This window comes from Anomaloglossus baeobatrachus, chromosome 2 (assembly GCF_048569485.1).
Source record: "Anomaloglossus baeobatrachus isolate aAnoBae1 chromosome 2, aAnoBae1.hap1, whole genome shotgun sequence".
Classification (NCBI taxonomy): Eukaryota; Metazoa; Chordata; class Amphibia; order Anura; family Aromobatidae; genus Anomaloglossus; species Anomaloglossus baeobatrachus.
The window spans coordinates 146,825,074-146,844,755 of record NC_134354.1 but is presented as its reverse complement, the minus strand read 5'-3'; the positions used below and the strand labels follow the sequence as shown (position 1 = coordinate 146,844,755).

The window sequence follows — 19,682 nt, the reverse complement described above, 5'->3', positions numbered from 1 at the left end:
TCCAGCACTGCAAATTCGAAGCCCGACGGACTCATAAGCTGAATCTTCCTATTACTGGGCATAAACATCCACAAGCCGCCTTCCCTTTAAAATAAGTTGTCTGGTAGTATAAAAACAAAAAAAAACAAACAGCACTAATACAAAATCGATGTTTCAGTGGCCACTGCTGTCTTGTTTACAGGCATGCAGCAATGACATTTCTAGCCATCACCTATACTACCCGGCAGTATTAGTGGCCAGTATTGGCCGGGATACAGGTGAGCACTTGAAGGACAGGGGGGGGGTTGTTTTTTTGTAACATTTGCAGCATCCCCCCACCCCAAATACTGGACAACCAACCCCTTTAACAGATAACACTGAAATGATGCACATTGAGCGCAATCTAGACAATATTACACCCAATTGTGAAGATTCCATTCTGTCAAATGCTAAACATGAATACGATTTATGGTAGTAATAAGGTATATATATTGTTGGATATTTTGGGGACTCCTGGAGATGACGACATGTGCAGTTCCACCCAAAGACTTTACAGATCTCATAACCCCCTCCCCACAGCATACAAATGACAATATGTAGGATTTACCAGCATGGCACCCAGATATCTGTGCCCTAATGTAACACCTCACCCTATATTGGGGTGTCTAAGCGGCGAGGCTTCTGTCCATCACAGTGGATGTCGCATGCAGCCAAAAATCATTACCACCAGGGCCGGATTATAGGCGGGGCAGGCGGGGCTTCAGCCCCGGGGCCCCCACCAAAAGAGCTTCCAAGGGGGCCCCCACCACCAGGGCCATACTTGCCACCCGTCAGCAATTTTTTTTTTTCTTTTCTTCACACCCGCTCCCCCTCCGTTAAGACAGTCTAAATCAGCTGTGTTTTCGGGGGGGGGGCACCTACATTTATTTGTATCTGCGTCTCTAAGACGCAAAAACAAGCTGCGGGCACAGGACGCTGATTGACCTCGGAAGTACCATCGTTTGTACTTCCGGGGTCAGAGGTGTGCCTGCTCCCTGCTCTGCTGCGGCGTCCAATGCTGCGGACGTCACAGCAGGACGCCGCGGACGTCACAGCAGGACGCCGCCGCGGAGAAGACCCACGCGGGCGGCCGGCTGGCTGGCCGGCCGCGGAGGAGAGGACCCACGCGGGCGGCCGGCTGGCTGGCCGGCCGCGGAGGAGAGGACCCACGCGGGCGGCCGGCTGGCTGGCCGGCCGCGGAGGAGAGGACCCACGCGGGCGGCCGGCTGGCTGGCCGGCCGCGGAGGAGAGGACCCACGCGGGCGGCCGGCCGCGGAGAAGACCCACGCCGCGGCCAGGAGAGGAGACTAACCGGAGCAGGAGAATGGCCGCGGCACCGGAACAGCAGCAGGACGATGGCGGCCTATACCGGAGCAGCAGGAGGATGGCATCAGAGCAGGTAGGGACAGAGCTGAAGAAAGATGTGTGGTGTGATGCAGAGCTGTGTGGTGTGATGCAGAGCTGTGTGGTGTGATGCAGAGCTGTGTGGTGTGATGCAGAGCTGTGTGGTGTGATGCAGAGCTGTGTGGTGTGATGCAGAGCTGTGTGTGTGAAGCAGAGCTGTGTGTGTGAAGCAGAGCTGTGTGTGTGAAGCAGAGCTGTGTGTGTGAAGCAGAGCTGTGTGTGAGTGTGTGTGTGAAAGAGAGCTGTGTGTGTGTGAAGCAGAGCTGTGTGTGAAGCAGAGCTGAAGAAATGTGTGGTGTGAAGCAGAGCTGTGTGTGTGTGTGTGAAAGAGAGCTGTGTGTGTGAAGCAGAGCTGTGTGTGAAGCAGAGCTGAAGAAATATGTGTGGTGTGAAGCAGAGCTGTGTGTGTGTGTCTGTGTGTGAAGCAGAGCTGTGTGTGAGTGTGTGTGAAAGAGAGCTGTGTGTGAAGCAGAGCTGAAGAAATGTGTGGTGTGAAGCAGAGCTGTGTGTGTGTCTGTGTGTGAAGCAGAGCTGTGTGTGTGTGTGAGAGAAGCAGAGCTGAAGAAAGATGTGTGGTGTGAAGCACAGCTGTGTGTGTGAGAGAAGCAGAGCTGAAGAAAGATGTGTGGTGTGAAGCAGAGCTGTGTGTGTGTGAGAGAAGCAGAGCTGAAGAAAGATGTGTGGTGTGAAGCAGAGCTGTGTGTGTGTGTGTGTGTGTGTGTGTGAAGCAGAGCTGAAGAAAGATGTGTGGTGTGAAGCAGAGCTGTGTGTGAAGCAGAGCTGAAGAAAGATTTGTGGTGTGAAGCAGAGCTGTGTGTGTGTGTGAAGCAGAGCTGAAGAAAGATGTGTGGTGTGAAGCAGAGCTGTGTGTGAAGCAGAGCTGAAGAAAGATTTGTGGTGTGAAGCAGAGCTGTGTGTGTGTGTGAAGCAGAGCTGTGTGTGTGTGTGAAGCAGAGCTGAAGAAAGATGTGTGGTGTGAAGCAGAGCTGTGTGTGTGAAGCAGAGCTGTGTGTTTGAAGCAGAGCTGTGTGTGTGTATATATGAATCAGAGCAGTCTATGCGGCACCCCAGAACTATATGGGTCCCCCAGAGCGCTAAGCCACCCATCCCAGTAATGTGTACGCCACCAGAGCGGTTTGCCACTCCAGTAACGTCTATGCCCCCCCCCAGTAATGTCTATGCCCCCTGCCCCTCCTGTAATGTATTTATTGTAGGCCCCAGCCCCTCCTGTGATGTATATACATCAGTGCTGTGTCAGTGTGCATGGTGTGCAGTCATGTCTGTTATTGATGGCCATCATGCAACACAGCCATATGTCCTGGAGGAGCTGGAAACAAGCGGGAGAGGTGAGTGAGGCTGCTTGTGACTTCTCCATATTAACACCTGTAATGCGTCTGTGTCTGCATGTATGTCAGTGTATATGACTGTGCATATATTTGTCTGTTTAAATGTATTTTTGTGAATTTGTCTTCAAATATGTATATGTACGTATGCCTGTATGTGTATGTGTGTGTCTGTGTGTGGATGGGGCCCACTGAGACTCATCCGGGGACCACAAAAACCTGGAGCCGTCCCTGGCTGCCTTAACATTGGGATCAATTAAAAATATGTGAGTAAAGGCCGCTTTACACGCTGCGATATCGGTCCCGATATCGCTAGCGTGCGTACCCGCCCCCATCTGTTGCGCGACACGGGCAAATCGCTGCCCGTGCCGCACAACATCGCCCAGAGCCGTCACACATACTTACCTGTCCGGCGACGTCGCTGTGACCGGCGAACCGCCTCCTTTCTAAGGGGGCGGTCCATGCGGCGTCACAGCGACGCCACTGAAGCGTCACTTAACCGCCGCCCAATAGCAGCGGAGGGGTGGAGATGAGCGGGATGTAACATCCCGCCCACCTCCTTCCTTCTGCATAGCGGCCGGGAGGCAGGTAAGGGGAGCTTCCTCGTTCCTGCGGTGTCACACTGAGCGATGTGTGCTGCCACAGGAATGAGGAACAACTTCGTTACTACTGCAGCAACGATATTAGAGAATGGACCCCCATGTCGCCGATTAGCGATTTTGCAAGTTATTGCAACGATGCAAAATCGCTTATCGGTGTCACACGAAACGGCATCGCTAATGCGGCCGAATGTGCGTCACGAATTCCGTGACCCCAACGACTCCGCATTAGCGATGTCGCAGCGTGTAAAGCCCCCTTTACTCTACTTTCTTTGTATAAGTGACGACTGTGAGTGATCCTGGACTGTATCTGTATTGTAGTCCTGTAAATCTGAATATGGCAGATCAGGGTAAAGGTCCAGTCACACTAAGCAACTTACCAGCGATCCCAACAACGATGGGGATCGCTGGTAAGTTGCTAGGAGGTTGCTGGTGAGATGTCACACTGCGACGCTCCAGCGATCCCACCAGCAACCTGACCTGGCAGGGATCGCTGGAGCGTCGCTACACAAGTTGCTGGTGAGCGCACCAGCAACCAGTGACCAGCCCCCAGCGCCGCGTGGAAGATGCTGCGCTTGGTAACTAAGGTAAATATCGGGTAACCAACCCGATATTTACCTTGGTTACCAGCGCACGCAGCTACACGTGCAGAGAGCAGGAAGCAGCGCACACTGAGCGCTGGCTCCCTGCTCTCCTAGTTACAGCACACATCGGGTTAATTACCCGATGTGTGCTGCAGCTAAATGTGCACAGAGCAGGGAGCAGCGCACAATGCTTAGCGCTGGCTCCTTGCTCTCCTAGTTACAGCACACATCGGGTTAATTAACCCGATGTGTGCTGCAGCTACATGTGCACAGAGCAGGAGCCGGCACTGATAGTGAGAGCAGCGGAGGCTGGTATCAAAGGTAAATATCGGGTAACCAAGGACAGGGCTTCTTGGTTACCCAATGTTTACATTGGTTACCAGCCTCCGCAGAAGCCGGCTCCTGCTGCCTGCACATTCAGTTGTTGCTGTCTCGCTGTCACACACAGCGATCTGTGCTGCACAGCGGGACAGCAACAACTAAAAAATGGCCCAGGACATTCAGCAACAACCAACGACCTCACAGCAGGGGCCAGGTTGTTGCTGGATGTCACACACAGCAACATCGCTAGCAACGTCACAAAAGTTGTTAGTTAGCAGCGATGTTGCTTAGTGTGACGGGGCCTTAAGATACATGTTTATTGGATTTATATCTAAATGCTACAGTTCGTGCTCTACTGTTATGGCTAAAAATGTTAACGTTTATGGGGCCCCCACCAGATTTTCTGCCCAGGGACCCCCACCAACCTTAATCCGGCCCTGATTCCCACACATGGTGGCAAATACATAAGCTAAGGCTGCTTTACACCTTACAATTTCGCATACGATTGTATGTGCGGCACGTTCAATTTGTTGACCGTGTCGCACAAACGATTATTTCCTGTCACACGTACTTACCTTCCATACGACCTCACTGTGGGCGGCGAACATCCACTTCCTGGAGTGGGAGGGACGTTCGGCGTCACAGTGACGTCACATGGCAGCCGGCCAATAGAAGCGGAGGGGCGGAGATGAGCGGGACGTTAACATCTCCTTCCTTCCACATTGCCGGCAGGAGCTGCGGGACGCAGGTAAGGAGATGTTCATTGTTCCCGGGGTGTCACACAGCGATGTGTGCTGTCTCGGGAACATTGCTCAACCTGACGTTCAATTTTTAGTAATTGAACGACGTGCATGCGATGCAATGTAACTAACGATGCCGGATGTGCGTCACTTACGACGTGACCCCGCCGACACATCGTTCGATAAATTGTAGCGTGTAAAGCCCACTTTAGTGGGGAAAGTTGAGGTATTACTGGAAATATGTTGTAGCCACTGAACAGCCTATAGGCATACTCAGCTGCTGCCATGTGGTACCATACCTTTAGTGGCACCCCCTGGCTATTATGAAGGGGATCATTTACTACAGTCATTTCTGCAGCTCTGGCTAAGTGACATTATTAACTACTTTAAAGCTTATTATATTATATTGGTCAATGAGACAAATTAATGTTACATTTTCTATTAAGACATGTAGACTGAACACAGTGAGGCAATGCCACATTATGGTTGGTGGGACCCCTGAAAAACAAATCTGAGAAATCTTAATGTACACTGTCAAGATCTACCGGCTTCTATACCTAAGGCATGTGTAGGAGTCACAAGAGCATAAAAACTGCAGTGTACAATGACAAATAGACGTACCACGGGGCACAAGCCGGCACTTTAATGGAGGAAAATAGAAAAATCCTGAAATGCCCAATTCAAATTCTGATGGCAATGTATTATGTGCATGCATATTACTGAATGTAAGCAGTGTTGTGCATGTCATATATAAGGCAGCAAAGATAAAATAACGGCACTATATACGATACATCCACAGGGCAGTCAGAGACTATGTCCGGGATCCAATTACTCCACCTGCTTAATATATTATAGGCTGTAACCAGATTGCTCAGTTCTTATTCCAAACTTTCGGGCTCTAGGAAACCCAGCGCTTGTGAGCTATACCCATGGCTGGAGCAAACCATACAAACATCAGCTGAACGACAGGAGCAAAACAAGACAGAGACCCAATATTGGTCTTACCTTTAAGTGTGGCTTTTTTTAATACTTTCATTGCATATAGTTGCCCAGCGTCAGATTCTGAGATTTTTCGCACAAGAAATACCTGTAATAAAAGATTGGATTCTGTGGTTATTAAAAGTAAATAGAAAAGCACATGGATACATTTTCTAATATTACAAGACCGATATGGCGGCCCTTAGGGGAGAAGTACTTACACTTATTGCAGGAAAAAGGTCCATTTGATTCCTGCGGAGGTAAGCAAACAGCGGCATACCCCACAGGTCACGCGTGCTACAATAGATTCCCCTGCGTTGCGATATCACAACTAATAGTTTCTCATAGTGGCAAAGGGCAATTTGTTCTGTGTATGCCCACAACCATTACTGTAATATACAGGGAATACATAGTGCACTGAGCTAGCCTCGGAGGTTGTTTATTCAGCATCTACCTATATGAGCTACAAGGGGCGATAGATACAGAAGAGGTGGCCCCCACCATGGGTCCCCTGTATTAGAAGTAGTGAAGAAGACCTGCAACTAACGTCATACTTAAAATGAGAATGAACCAAAATGAGGAAATCTTTGTAATGTCCACCGCTAAGAACGGCTGATCACACGGCTCACAAAATCGGGAATCCTCAATGGCAGGGGTTGGCAATTAATTTCCTGAGAGACCATGATTGGTGTGGAGGGCCGAACCAATAGGCTGAAAGTAATTCTGCTCAATATTATTAACATAACTATTTTATATGAATATTAATTGTATCACTTAATATTGGAGTAGAATTAAGTATGCGGACATCCCCCTATATATAGTGTGAACCCCACACAACCCCTATATAAAGTGTGAGCCCCACAGTCTCCTAAATACAGCATGATCGCTTACTTAACCTCAAATATACAGTATGAGCCCCATTTAGCCTCACATACACAGCAGGAGTCCCCCCATAGCCTCTATATACATTTCTGAGCTGCCATATAGCCTCTAATATAAATAGGGCTTTTAAATATAGAATGAGCCTCACAGCCTCCTACATACTTTGAGCCCCTTATAGCCTCCTATATCCATTTCTGAACCCGCACATTGCCCCCTATATACACACATTTTGAGCTCCCACACAGCCTTCTACATACATACCAACATCCCATACACATGAAAAATAAACACCACACACATCTTGCTAACCCATTCCCCGAGTGCTCTGCTATGGCTTTCTAGTGCACTGAGGCTCCGCACAGCACACGCGGTGATGTGAAGTCATTGTGTCTGCTGTGCCGCACGCTGATTGGTGGAAAACTGAGCCGGCGTCCCCCTCCTTCACAATGTGTTCACCTCTGTCTACATTCGGAAAATGCAGATAATGGTGGCATTGAGAAATGGACTGCGGAATACGGGAAACTGGGGAGGGCATGGTGCGGACTGCGGGCCACAGTTTTCAGCCCTTTGACTGTCTCGGTCTGTGGGCTGGACTGTAACAGCCAGAGAACCGGATTGGACTGCGGGCAGTACATTGCCCAGCCCTGCGTTAGGCTGGGTTCACACATAGCGACAGCGACAACGACGTCGCTGTTATGTCACCATTTTCTGTGACGTAACAGCGACCTTGTAAGTCGCTGTTATGATCGCTGCTTAGCTGTCAAACACAGAGACGCAGCAGCTATCATAACGTCGCTACATGTGCAGAGAGCAGGGAGCCGCGCACACTGCTTAGCGCTGGCTCCTTGCTCTCCTAGCTACAGTACACATCGGGTTAATTAACCCGATGTGTACTGCAGCTACATGTGCAGAGAGCAGGGAGCCGCACACACTGCTTAGCGCTGGCTCCTTGCTCTCCTAGCTACAGTACACATCGGGTTAATTAACGCGATGTGTACTGCAGCTACATGTGCAGAGAGCAGGAGCCGGCACTGGCAGCGAGAGCGGCGGAGGCTGGTAACGAAGGTAAATATCGGGTAACCAGGGAAAGGGCATCTCTTGGTTACCCGATGTTTACCCTGGTTACAGCTTACCGCAGCTGCCAGATGCCGGCTCCTGCTCTCTGCTCGCTTAATTTCGTTGCTCTCTCGCTGTCACACACAGCGATGTGTGCGTCACAGCGGGAGAGTGCCTTTGAAGAAAACGAACCAGGGCTGTGTGTAACGAGCAGCGATCTCACAGCAGGGGCCAGATCGCTGCTCAGTGTCACACACAGCGAGATCGCTAATAAGGTCACTGTTGCGTCACCAAAACCGTGACGTAGCAGCGATTTCGGTAGCGATCTCGCTGTGTGTGAAGCACCCCTTATCGGGACTAATGGCAGATATGTTGGTGGTACAAACTTTCCTGTTAAGAGGAGATAGATTCTCAGTGAACTCATTCAGCAGACAGCAATGTGCAGGAAAATGAAGTCTGAACCAGCCATATTCTAAATGAAACTTGAAAATTAGACCCTACAGGTGTATATACCCTATAATCCCATCTCTTCAGCCAAAACAGAGAAATATATGGCTTTCTAGGACACTTTCTCATGGGACTGGGTAGTCAAGAACACCAGAAAATTACTGCATCGGTCTCTGGAGTCATCCAGAAGTTTATGATGTGAATTGTGTTTCTGCATTTAATGGAATCATAATAGATGGAAATTCTGAATCTGGAGAAGCTGGAGGCAAAAAAACGTGCATAGCCCCTTATTATAACACCAATGCATGGACGAAACGTCACACTCACCTTTCCAAAAGAACCTTGTCCAAGTACCTTGAGAAGCTCAAACTGTGAGGGGTCAGCTTTCTCGTGTCCTTCCTTAACATGATGTGTAATTGCTATTTCATTTATGCTTCCTTCATCCTATGGAAATTAAATAACACAAAAACCATAAGAAACTACAGCCAGCAAACTGAAGCGTAGCGTGACTAATAGAGAACGGATGAACGAGTGAGCAGTGGCAGCAGTTTATCACCGAAAAGATCAATGACACAATATTACAGCATTAAATCCTTGTGTGAGGGGCGAAACGAATGGTAGAGTGTGACAATTGTAACTCAGCGCAGACAGGGGCGCCCGCACTCGCTGATTGACTTCAGCCATGATGGGAACGTACTTAATATATTTGTAAGACAGAAGATGCGCACACAATGGCAAGAAAGAACAACCACAAGACTGCCCGCACCGACATGACTATTCAATATTATCAAACTGCAGTTTTATTGGCCTTTTTTTCTTTTTAAATACAAAGGGATTTTTTTTCCCATTTTTTTATTGACATTATAGTAGGTACAGCTGTTAAAGTGGTAAAAAAAGGTTTCCTAGTCTGCACTTTAGCCAAATGTTGGTACTATTGTATGGAGGAAAACTAAACTTTGTAGTCTTGCAAAATTGATACCCCAACCGATCCAGGAGCAGCCAATCACATAGCAGCTGTCATAATAACAGAACAGGTCTGAAAAACGAAGCTGTGATCCGATTGGCTGATTTATATACACACAGCAGTCATGTTTTAATAGAAGGAATTTAACATCAGGACAAAAATTATTCATCGAATGGCCAAAGACGTAAATGTACAGAGGCGTGTAAAAGTTTGGGCACCTCTGCTGAAAATTACAGTTATTGTGAACAGTTAAACAAGTTGAAGATTAAATGATCTCTACAAGGCATAAAGTTAAGGATGACACATTTCCTTTGTATTAATGAGTTAGGGTTATTGTCATTCGGAAAGGCCAGGTGAAAAAAATCCAGCCGCCTCTAACCTTGTTACAAAAAAAAGCAGCCATGGGTTCTTCTAAGCAGCTGACTAAAGGCCCCGTCACACTAAGCAACATCGCTAGCAACATCGCTGCTAACGAACAACTTTTGTGACGTAGCAGCGATGTTGCTAGTGATGTCGCTGTGTGTGACATCCAGCAACAACCTGGCCCCTGCTGTGAGGTCGTTGGTTGTTGCTGAATGTCCTGGACCATTTTTTAGTTGTTGCTCTCCCGCTGTGAAGCACAGATCGCTGTGTGTGACCGCGAGACAACAACAACTAAATGTGCAGGCAGCAGGAGCCGGCTTCTGCGGAGGCTGGTAACCACAGTAAACATCGGGTAACCAAGAAGCCCTGTCCTTGGTTACCCGATATTTACCTTCCTTATCAGCCTCCTCCGCTCTCACTGTCAGTGCTGGCTCCGGCTCCTGCTCCTTGCACGTGTAGCAGAGTACACATCGGGTAATTAACCCCATGTGTACTGTAGCTAGGAGAGCAGGGAGCCAGTGCTAAGCGGTGTGCGCTGCTCCCTGCTCGTGTAGCTGCATGCGCTGGTAACCAAGGTAAATATCGGGTTGGTTACCCGATATTTACCTTAGTTACTAAGCGCAGCATCTTCCACGCGGCGCTGCTGGCTGGAACACTGGTTGCTGGTGAGCTCACCAGCAACTCGTGTAGCCACGCTCCAGCGATCCCTGCTAGGTCAGGTTGCTGGTGGGATCGCTGGAGCATCGCAGTGTGACATCTCACCGGCAACCTCCTAGCAACTTACCAGCGATCCCTATCAGGTTGTATCGTTGTTGGGATCGCTGGTAAGTTGTTTAGTGTGACTGGGCCTTTACACTCTGAAAATGAAAATAGTGGAGGCCCACAAAAGCAGGAGAAGGCTATAAGATCACAAAGCGCTTCAAGTTGCCCTTACCTCAGTAATGTAATTAAGAAATGACCATTAACAGGAACAGTGAAGGGTCAAGATATGATCTGAAAGCAAAATTTCTGTTCGAACTGCTTGTAGGATTGCTAGAGAGGAAAATCAGAATCCCCCTCACTGCAAAAGACCTTAAGATTTAGTAGTCTCTGGAGTTGTGGTACATTGTTCTACTGCACAAATATGGCATAAATGAAAGAATCATCATATGGGCTGCACGGTGGCTCAGTGGTTAGCACTGCAGCCTTGCAGCGCTGGGGTTCTGGGTTCAAATCCCACCAAGGACACCATCTGCAAGGAGTTTGTATGTTCTCCCTGTGTTTGCGTGGGTTTCCTCCGGGTACTCCGGTTTCCTCCCACACTCCAAAGACATACAGATAGGGACTCTAGATTGTGAGCCCCAATGGGGACAGTGTTGCAAATGTATGTAAAGCGCTGTGGAAATAATAGCGCTATATAAATGAATAAAATTATTATTATTAATTATTATCAGAAGAAAACCTGACCTGTGTCCCAACCATATAATTTAGCATCAGAAGTATGCAAAAGACCATCTAAACAAGCTGATGCATTTTGGAAACAAGTCCTGTGGACCAATGAGGTTGCAATAGAACTCTTTTGCCACATCAATCAAAGCTATATGTGGAGAAAAAAAAAGACTCAATTTCAGAAAAAGACCATCTTGCCAACCATTAAGTGTGGGGTGGATCAATCATGCTTTGGGGTAGTGATGCAGCCAATGGCACAGGGAACATTTCACAGGTAGAGGGAAGAATGGATTCAATGAAATTTCAACAAATTCTTGATGCAAACATAACACCATCTGTAAAAAAGATGAAGCTGAAAAGAGGATGGATCCTACACAAACTCCACAATAGACGACCTCAAAAGCCGCAAGCTGAAAGTTTTACAATGGCCCTAACAAGCTTCTGATTTGATAATCATTGAAAATCTGTGTCTAGACCTCAAAAGAGCAGTGCATGCAAGACGACCCAGGAATCTCACAGAACTGGAAGACTTTGCCATGGAAGAACGGATGAAAATCACTCCAACAAGAATTGAAAGACTCTTGGCTGGCTACAAAATGCATTTACAAGCTGTGATACTTGCCAAAGGGAGTTCTACTAGGTACCAACCATGCAGGGTGCCCAAACTTTTGTATCAGACTAGTTCCCTTTTAGTCATTTTTAAAAATGTAAAAGATTATATTTTTTTCCCCCCTAAAATACAAAGGAAATGTGTCATCTTTAACTTTATGCCCTTTAGATCATTTCATCTTCAACTGTTCACAATAAGGCTAGGTTCACACACAGTTTTTTTGCCGCTGCGTTTATGCGTTTTTTTGCGGCAAAAACGCACTCGCGGCAAAAAAACGCGGCAAAAACGCACGCGTTTTGCCGCGATTTGGTGCGTTTTTTTGCTGAGTTTTTGCTCACTGCGTCTTTATACATTTTTTATCAGTGAACAATGCCATTAAAGATTGTTGGGAAAAAAAAAAAAAAAAAAAAGGTCCGATGTCATTTTCTTCTTCAATATGTTCTTCATTCTCCACTAGTGTATGCAGGAGAGCAGACAGCTGCAGAACTACAAGGCTCAGCATGCTCCATACAGGACTGTATGCTGGAGGGAGAGGCAGGGGGAGCAGAACTACAAGGCTCAGCATCCTCCATCCAATAGTGTATGCAGGAGAGCAGACAGCAGCTGCAGAACTACAAGGCTCAGCATCCTCCATCCTCCATCCAATAGTGCATGCAGGAGAGCAGACAGCAGCTGCAGAACTACAAGGCTCAGCATCCTCCATCCAGGACTGTATGCAGGAATTTTTTGCCCCCCAAAAAAATATCACGTGGGCTTCGCCATATTATTGTATCCTAGCCTGGTACAGCAGGCAGGTACGGCTGCCCCCAACCTTAGCACCCTATTTGTACCCGGCTGGGAACCAAAAATATAGGGAAGCCCTTTTTTTTTTTTTTTTTTTATATTTCATGAAATAATTGAAAAAAAAAAAAAAAAAAAAGACGTGGGCTTCGCTTAATTTTTGAGTCCAGCCGGGTACAACTAGGCAGCTGTGGATTGGAATCCACAGTGCAGGGTGCCCATGCTTTCTGGGCACCTCCGCTGTTTATTGCAGTCCGCAGCCACCCCAGAAAATGGCGCTTTCATAGAAGCGCCATCTTCTGGCGCTGTATGCAACTCTTCCAGCTGCCCTGGTGACGGTGGCTCGCTGGGTAATAATGGGGTTAGGGCTAGCTGTACATTATCAGCTGGCCCTAAGCCCGAAATTCATGGTGTCACGCCAATATTAGACATGGCCACCATGAATTTCTAGTAAAGATAAAAAAAAAACCCACAACACATAGAAAAATATTTTTATTAGAAATAAAACAACACAATTAGTGACTCCATCTTTATTGAAATAAAGAACCACCCTCCACAGTAATCCTGGGTAAAGGGTCCCGCGCCGTCCAATCCGGATCCAATATCATCTCATCGGTTTGCTGGAAGGCAAAGCGATCAGATGATGTGGCAGGTTAAAAGATGTGAATCGCATGACACAGCAGCTGATTGTATAAACGCCGGTTATACAATCAGATGATGCATCGGTGCAAAAAAAAAAAAAAAAAAAACAAAAAAAAAAACCAAAAAACTCACTTATGTGCCGATTACCGGCAGCTCCTGGAGCGGAGTCTGATCCCGTCCGATCGCTGCAGGAGCTGCCGGTAATCAGGGATGAAGTCTCCTGACGGCATCCGCTGATAGGTAAAGCCGGCCGGGCGCCGGCGTCACCGCGAGACTTACGATCAGGTGACTGCATCAGGTGACTGCATCAGGTGACTGCATCAGGTGACTGCATCAGGTGACTGCATCAGGTGACTGCATCAGGTGACTGCATCAGGTGACTGCATCAGGTGACTGCATCAGGTGACTGCATCAGGTGACTGCATCAGGTGATCCATCGCCAGGTCCTGCATCCATCGTACTGCCCGGGGAGACTGCACACACCCGATGTGGCGGTACCGGGAGTGGAGCTGGGAGCGGGCATGGCACAGAGTGTCTGCAGACAGGTGAGTATGACATTTTTTTTCTACTGTTCACTTTTGTTTTCACAACCGCTTCCACCTCCCGCCCGAACATGGCGCTGCACGGCAGCTGACATGCACAGGACTGGGGTGGAAGCGGCGGTGACGGTACCGGGAGGAATCACGCTTCTGTGTTTACTGACAGAAGGAATCCTTTTCCTGTACATGTCACTTTACTACCCCCCTCCTGTGTTTATAGCTGCGTTTTTGGTCTTAGAAACGCAACAAAACACACCAAAAACGCAGCTATTTGCGTTTCTCATTGCGTCTTTCAACATCCCATTGCACTCAATGGATGAAAAGCGCAGTGAAAAACGTGGGAATTGACATGCTGCGTTTTTGTGGCACCACAAAAACGCAGCAGAAAAAAACCGCTGTGTGCAGACAGCAAAAATGAAAACTAAGACTTTGCTGGGGAAGCAAAGTCATGCAGTTTTCTAAGCAAAACCGCACCCGAAAACTGCGCAAAAACGCCACGAAAAACGCACTGTATGAACTTACCCTAACATTAATTTTGACCAGGGGGGCCCACATGTTTTTACATGCAGTTGTAACTGCCATATCAATGAAGGATGTCTGTGTACACATTGTCATTACAAGTATGCATTTCCACTTCCTCTATCCAAGTGTCAGAACGATATCACAAAAATGCCCTCGCTATTGATGACAATTTACACTGTCTGTCACCTAGGGAGGCAAAGATAACGGGGATGAAAGCTCACACTGATCAGCAATAACAATGGCAGCGAGGTGTGTGGACAGAGGGAGACCGTGATTTGGAGTCGGACTATGTCCTTTTAATAATGTACATGACTGATAGGAGAAGGGGAGCAGCTGCAGCCGGAAGGTCTAACACCAAGCACTGGTAACCATGAGAAGAAGCTGCAGAAAGGTCGTCTTATTTCTTCACCGCAAACAGATGCCCGGCCCCACATACAGGGCTAGAGATATACAGTGACACAAGTTTTGACATTTTAGCGGTTTGCCAAAACATATGAAACATACGGTATATAATCAAGACGCTGCCTCCTCCTTTCAAGTAACCAAAAGAAATTGGACAATTGTCTCAAAAGCTCTTCAACCCCTGTCGATTTTCTGGTTTGTTTTTTTTCTGTTTTTTTTTTTTTTTGTTTTGTTTTCCCTCTCTTTCTTCAAAAGCCATAACTCCTTCATTTTTTGATGAATATAACCAGTACTTTTCAATGACACCATTCATTATGCTCCATACTGTACTGGAAAATGGGAAGAAAATTCCAAAGCGGTGAAGTTGCAAAAAACAAAAAAAAAAAAAAAAAAAAAAGTGCAACTCCACAATGTTTATTATTTTTTGTACGAGTTCATAGATACTAAACTTGCATAATTCACCAAAAAGGACACCAGTCACACAGATATGTGCAGTGCACAGTGTCCACCTCACAGCCTATGGATGACGCCCTTCTATTAGGTCATACCAAACAAGTATAGTTTGTTTTTTTTTATTTAAGTGTTGGGGAAAAAAAAACGCAGAAATTTCTCAAAAAATAAAATAAATAAATTGCATTTTTGGCACTATTTACTGAGACCAGAAGCATTGTCATTTTTTTTAATCTGGGGCTGTGTGGGGATGATTTTGAGTGGCCTGGTCTGACTTTTTTAATATTACCATATTGGTGTAAATGTGGTGTTTGATCGCCTAACTTATAATTCTGAAGTTTTTAATTTATTTTTTTCTCGTTACGTGCCCTTTACTGATCACAATTTATTTTACATGTTTGATAGATTGCGCATTTCTGAAGCTGGCAATACCAAATATGTGCTTTGTTTTTATTTTCAATGAGGCAAAAGGGGGTTGATTTGAACTTGTGGAGGATTTTGTTTTCACATTTCTATTTTTTTTTTTATTGTGTTTATTAGGGGACTTGAAGCTGCGATCTTCCGATCACTTCTGCTGTACAGAGCGAGGCATCAGCATGAACAGACTGTCTTGCGGAAGGTATGACTGATGCTTTGCTACATGTGCATATAAAAACAGTTCTCGATTTAAAATCCCGCTATCAAAATTACTTTAGGAACCACAGCTGTGCGGTTTTTTTAATACTAAAGATCCTCACCGCTTAAGACGCCAAGCTCTGACCATTGTCCTGAACAATGAGGCATTCATGTAAACACGATTACAGTTTACATTAACAATTTTTTGCAATGAAGATGCCATAATAACAATGTCAAAAAAACTACATATATGCTTTTTTTTTTGTATAATAGTTTGTGTCATGCTACGACAGCCAGATGAGAAGTTTGTGACGGAAGTGCCATCTAGTACCGCATTGGTAAGCGCTACTGAAGGACATCACGTCAATACAGCCTCCCTCCTCATGACAGGCCACAATAACCTCAGTTTTCAAACAGATCCCACTGACATAATTAGGGCCAGCATGCTTTTGTTAAAATTATATTTTATTTTTTTTTTTATAGGTAAGCAAACAACCAGAAAAACATTAAGTGACTACCAGCTATCTTGATATGTTTGCTTTAGTTCGGTTTCCCCAAAAATAAGCCCTACCATGATTTTACAGGATTTTTGAGAGTATGATTAATATAAGCCCTACTCCAAAAATAAGCCCTAGTTACAGTCAAAGTCAGCATTATGGGGGCGAAAAACTAGTCAATATCTCAGGCTTTCACTCTCTTAGGGGCCACCAGTGATTCTACTCCAAGGGTAAGACTGCTTAAGGACCTTTGGTGACTTCACAGTCATGTGCCCATGATGCCACCAAAGGTCTTAACTGCATTAGTGTTAAGGAGTTGAACATGAGACAGGCTGGTATGCAGGACTGGCATTAGGGGGTATGGAGAGAAAAATGGGCAATTTCACAGGGTTGTCCCACCATTTTTATCCCGAGGTTACGATTGCTTAAGGACCTATGGTGACATCACGGATATTTGACCATGATGTCACCAAAAGGTCTCAACTGCAGGAATCTAGAGCTGAAGAGGAGAAAGGTTGGCATGTATAGGCAACATGTGTGTGTGTGTGTGTGTGTGTGTGTGTGTGTGTGTGTGTGTGTGTGTGTGTGTATATACATACATAATATTTATATATATATATATATATATATATATATATATATATATATATATATATATATATATATATATATATATATATATATATATATATATATATATATATATATATATATATATATATATATATATATATATATATATATATATATATATATATATATATATACACACACACACATAATCTATACATACACACACACACACATACACACACACACACATACACACACACACATACACACACACACACACACACACATACACACACACACACACACACACACATACACACACACACACACATACACACACACACACATACACACACACATACATACATATATATTATACACATAATCTATATATATATAATTGCCTTATTCTGTCTGTCTGTCTGTCATGCTCCGAAATTGTGTCCTTACGGTGACACAAAGCTGATTGGCCGCTGGGCTCGCCATGGCCCCGCCCCCCCCACGGATTGGCCTCTCGCCCCGGCTCTCTGCAGGCCCCGCCCCCCTCACGCAATGCACGCTCGCTGTGGCCCAACTGACACGGGGCTCCGATTCCCAGGTGAGTACACACACATCAGATCACACTCACTCTCACACACACCTCACACATCACATCCACACACTCACAACATGCTGGGATATCGCTTGCTTCTACACCGGCTGCGTCAGGATCCCGGCAGCGCCAGACATAACCTTGCGATGCTGGGATCTTAACGGAGGCCGTGAAAGCTGGTAACCATTATAAAAATCGGGTAACTAAGGTCCCTTAGTTACCCGATGTGTATCATAGTTACCAGTGTACACCGGCTCACACTCACTCTCACACACACACCTCACACACACATCACATCGCATCCACACATCAAGGTCCTGCAGCTGCGGAACACACATAACATAACAGCACACACACACACACAAATCAGATCACACTCACACACACACACATCACATCGCATCCAAATACTCACAACATCCTGGGATATCGCTTGCTTCTCAGCGGCGATATTGTGCTGTGAGCTTCCAGGACCTGACGGAGGATCACATGGCCAGAAGCATGTGATATCCCCGGATGTTGTGAGTATCAGCGCGTATGTGCAATATCGTCAGTGTCTGTGTGTGTGTGAGTGTATGCGATCGGGTGTGTGTGAGTGGATGCGATCGGTTGTGTGTGTGAGTGGATGCGATCGGTTGTGTGTGTGAGTGGATGCGATCGGTTGTGTGGGTGAGTGGATGCGATCGGTTGTGTGGGTGAGTGGATGCGATCGGTTGTGTGGGTGAGTGGATGCGATCGGTTGTGTGGGTGAGTGGATGCGATCGGTTGTGTGGGTGAGTGGATGCGATCGGTTGTGTGGGTGAGTGTCGGCAGAGGAGCACAGCGTGCTGGAGGAGGCTGGGAGCAGAGAGGCTGATCTTGGGGAAGGCTGGGAGGGGGAGGCTGATGCTGAGGGAGGCTGGAAGGAGAGAGGCTGAGCAAACGTGCTCCATCCGCCATACGGCGCACTCCCCATCGTGCTGCATCCCCCATGCTGCGCACTCCCAAACGTGGTCCATCCGCCATGCTGCGCACTCCCAAACATGGTCCATCCGCCATGCTGCGCACTCCCAAACGTGGTCCATCCGCCATGCTGCGCACTCCCAAACGTGCTCCATCCGCCATACTGCGCACTCCCAAACGTGCTCCATCCGCCATACTGCGCACTCCCCATCGTGCACCATCCGGCATGCTGCGCACTCCCAAGCGGATGGAGCATGATGGGGGGTGCGCAGCATGGCGGATGGAGCACGTTTGGGAGTGCGCAGCATGACGGATGGAGCACGTTTGGGAGTGCGCAGCATGACGGATGGAGCACGTTTGGGAGTGCGCAGCATGCCGGATGGTGCACGATGGGGAGTGCGCAGTATGGCGGATGGAGCACGTTTGGGAGTGCGCAGCATGGCGGATGGACCACGTTTGGGAGTGCGCAGCATGGCGGATGGACCACGTTTGGGAGTGCGCAGCATGGCGGATGGACCACGTTTGGGAGTGCGCAGCATGGCGGATGGAGCACGTTTGGGAGTGCGCAGCATGGCGGATGGAGCACGTTTGGGAGTGTGCAGCATGGCGGATGGAGCACGTTTGGGAGTGTGCAGCATGGCGGATGGAGCACGTTTGGTAGTGCGCAGCATGGCGGATGGAGCACGTTTGGGAGTGCGCAGCATGCCGGATGGAGCACGTTTGGGAGTGCGCAGCATGCCGGATGGAGCACGTTTGGGAGTGCGCAGCATGGCGGATGGAGCACGTTTGGGAGTGCGCAGCATGGCGGATGGAGCACGTTTGGGAGTGCGCAGCATGGCGGGTGGAGCACGTTTGGGAGTGCGCAGCATGGCGGGTGGAGCACGTTTGGGAGTGCGCAGCATGGCGGATGGAGCATGATAGGGGGTGCGCAGCATGGCGGATGGAGCACGTTTGGGAGTGCGCAGCATGGCGGATGGAGCACGTTTGGGAGTGTGCAGCATGGCGGATAGAGCACGATGGGGAGTGCGCAGCATGGCGGATGGAGCACGATTGGGAGTGCGCAGTATGGCGGATGGAGCACGTTTGGGAGTGCGCAGCATGGCGGATGGAGCACGTTTGGGAGTGCGCAGCATGGGGGATGCAGCACGATGGGAGGTGCACACCTCCCCCCAACACACACACACACGCGCACTGCACAACACACACACACTACGAATCACAAACAACGCCCTACACAGACACCCACACACACAGACAACGCTGCACACACAAATATACGCACATACTGCACAACACACACATTGCTCAAAACATACCTCCCCCCAAAACACACCACACCCACACAAACCGCACAACACACACACACACAACGCTCCACAAACAACGCAACA

General features: G+C 47.6%; 1 protein-coding gene across 2 annotated transcripts in view; it reads right to left on the bottom strand.

Annotated features, from left to right (window-relative positions):
• The window catches only part of RPS6KA3 (ribosomal protein S6 kinase A3), a 168,993-nt gene that overhangs the window by 64,088 nt on the left and 85,223 nt on the right, over window positions 1-19,682 (bottom strand). For both annotated transcript variants that reach the window (XM_075335415.1, XM_075335416.1), the window contains exons 3-4: window positions 8,700-8,816; window positions 6,015-6,096 (exon numbers count right to left, since the gene is read on the bottom strand). In XM_075335415.1, coding sequence (XP_075191530.1) covers window positions 6,015-6,096; window positions 8,700-8,816 — 199 coding nt within the window. The remainder of the gene's footprint in view (window positions 1-6,014; window positions 6,097-8,699; window positions 8,817-19,682) is intronic.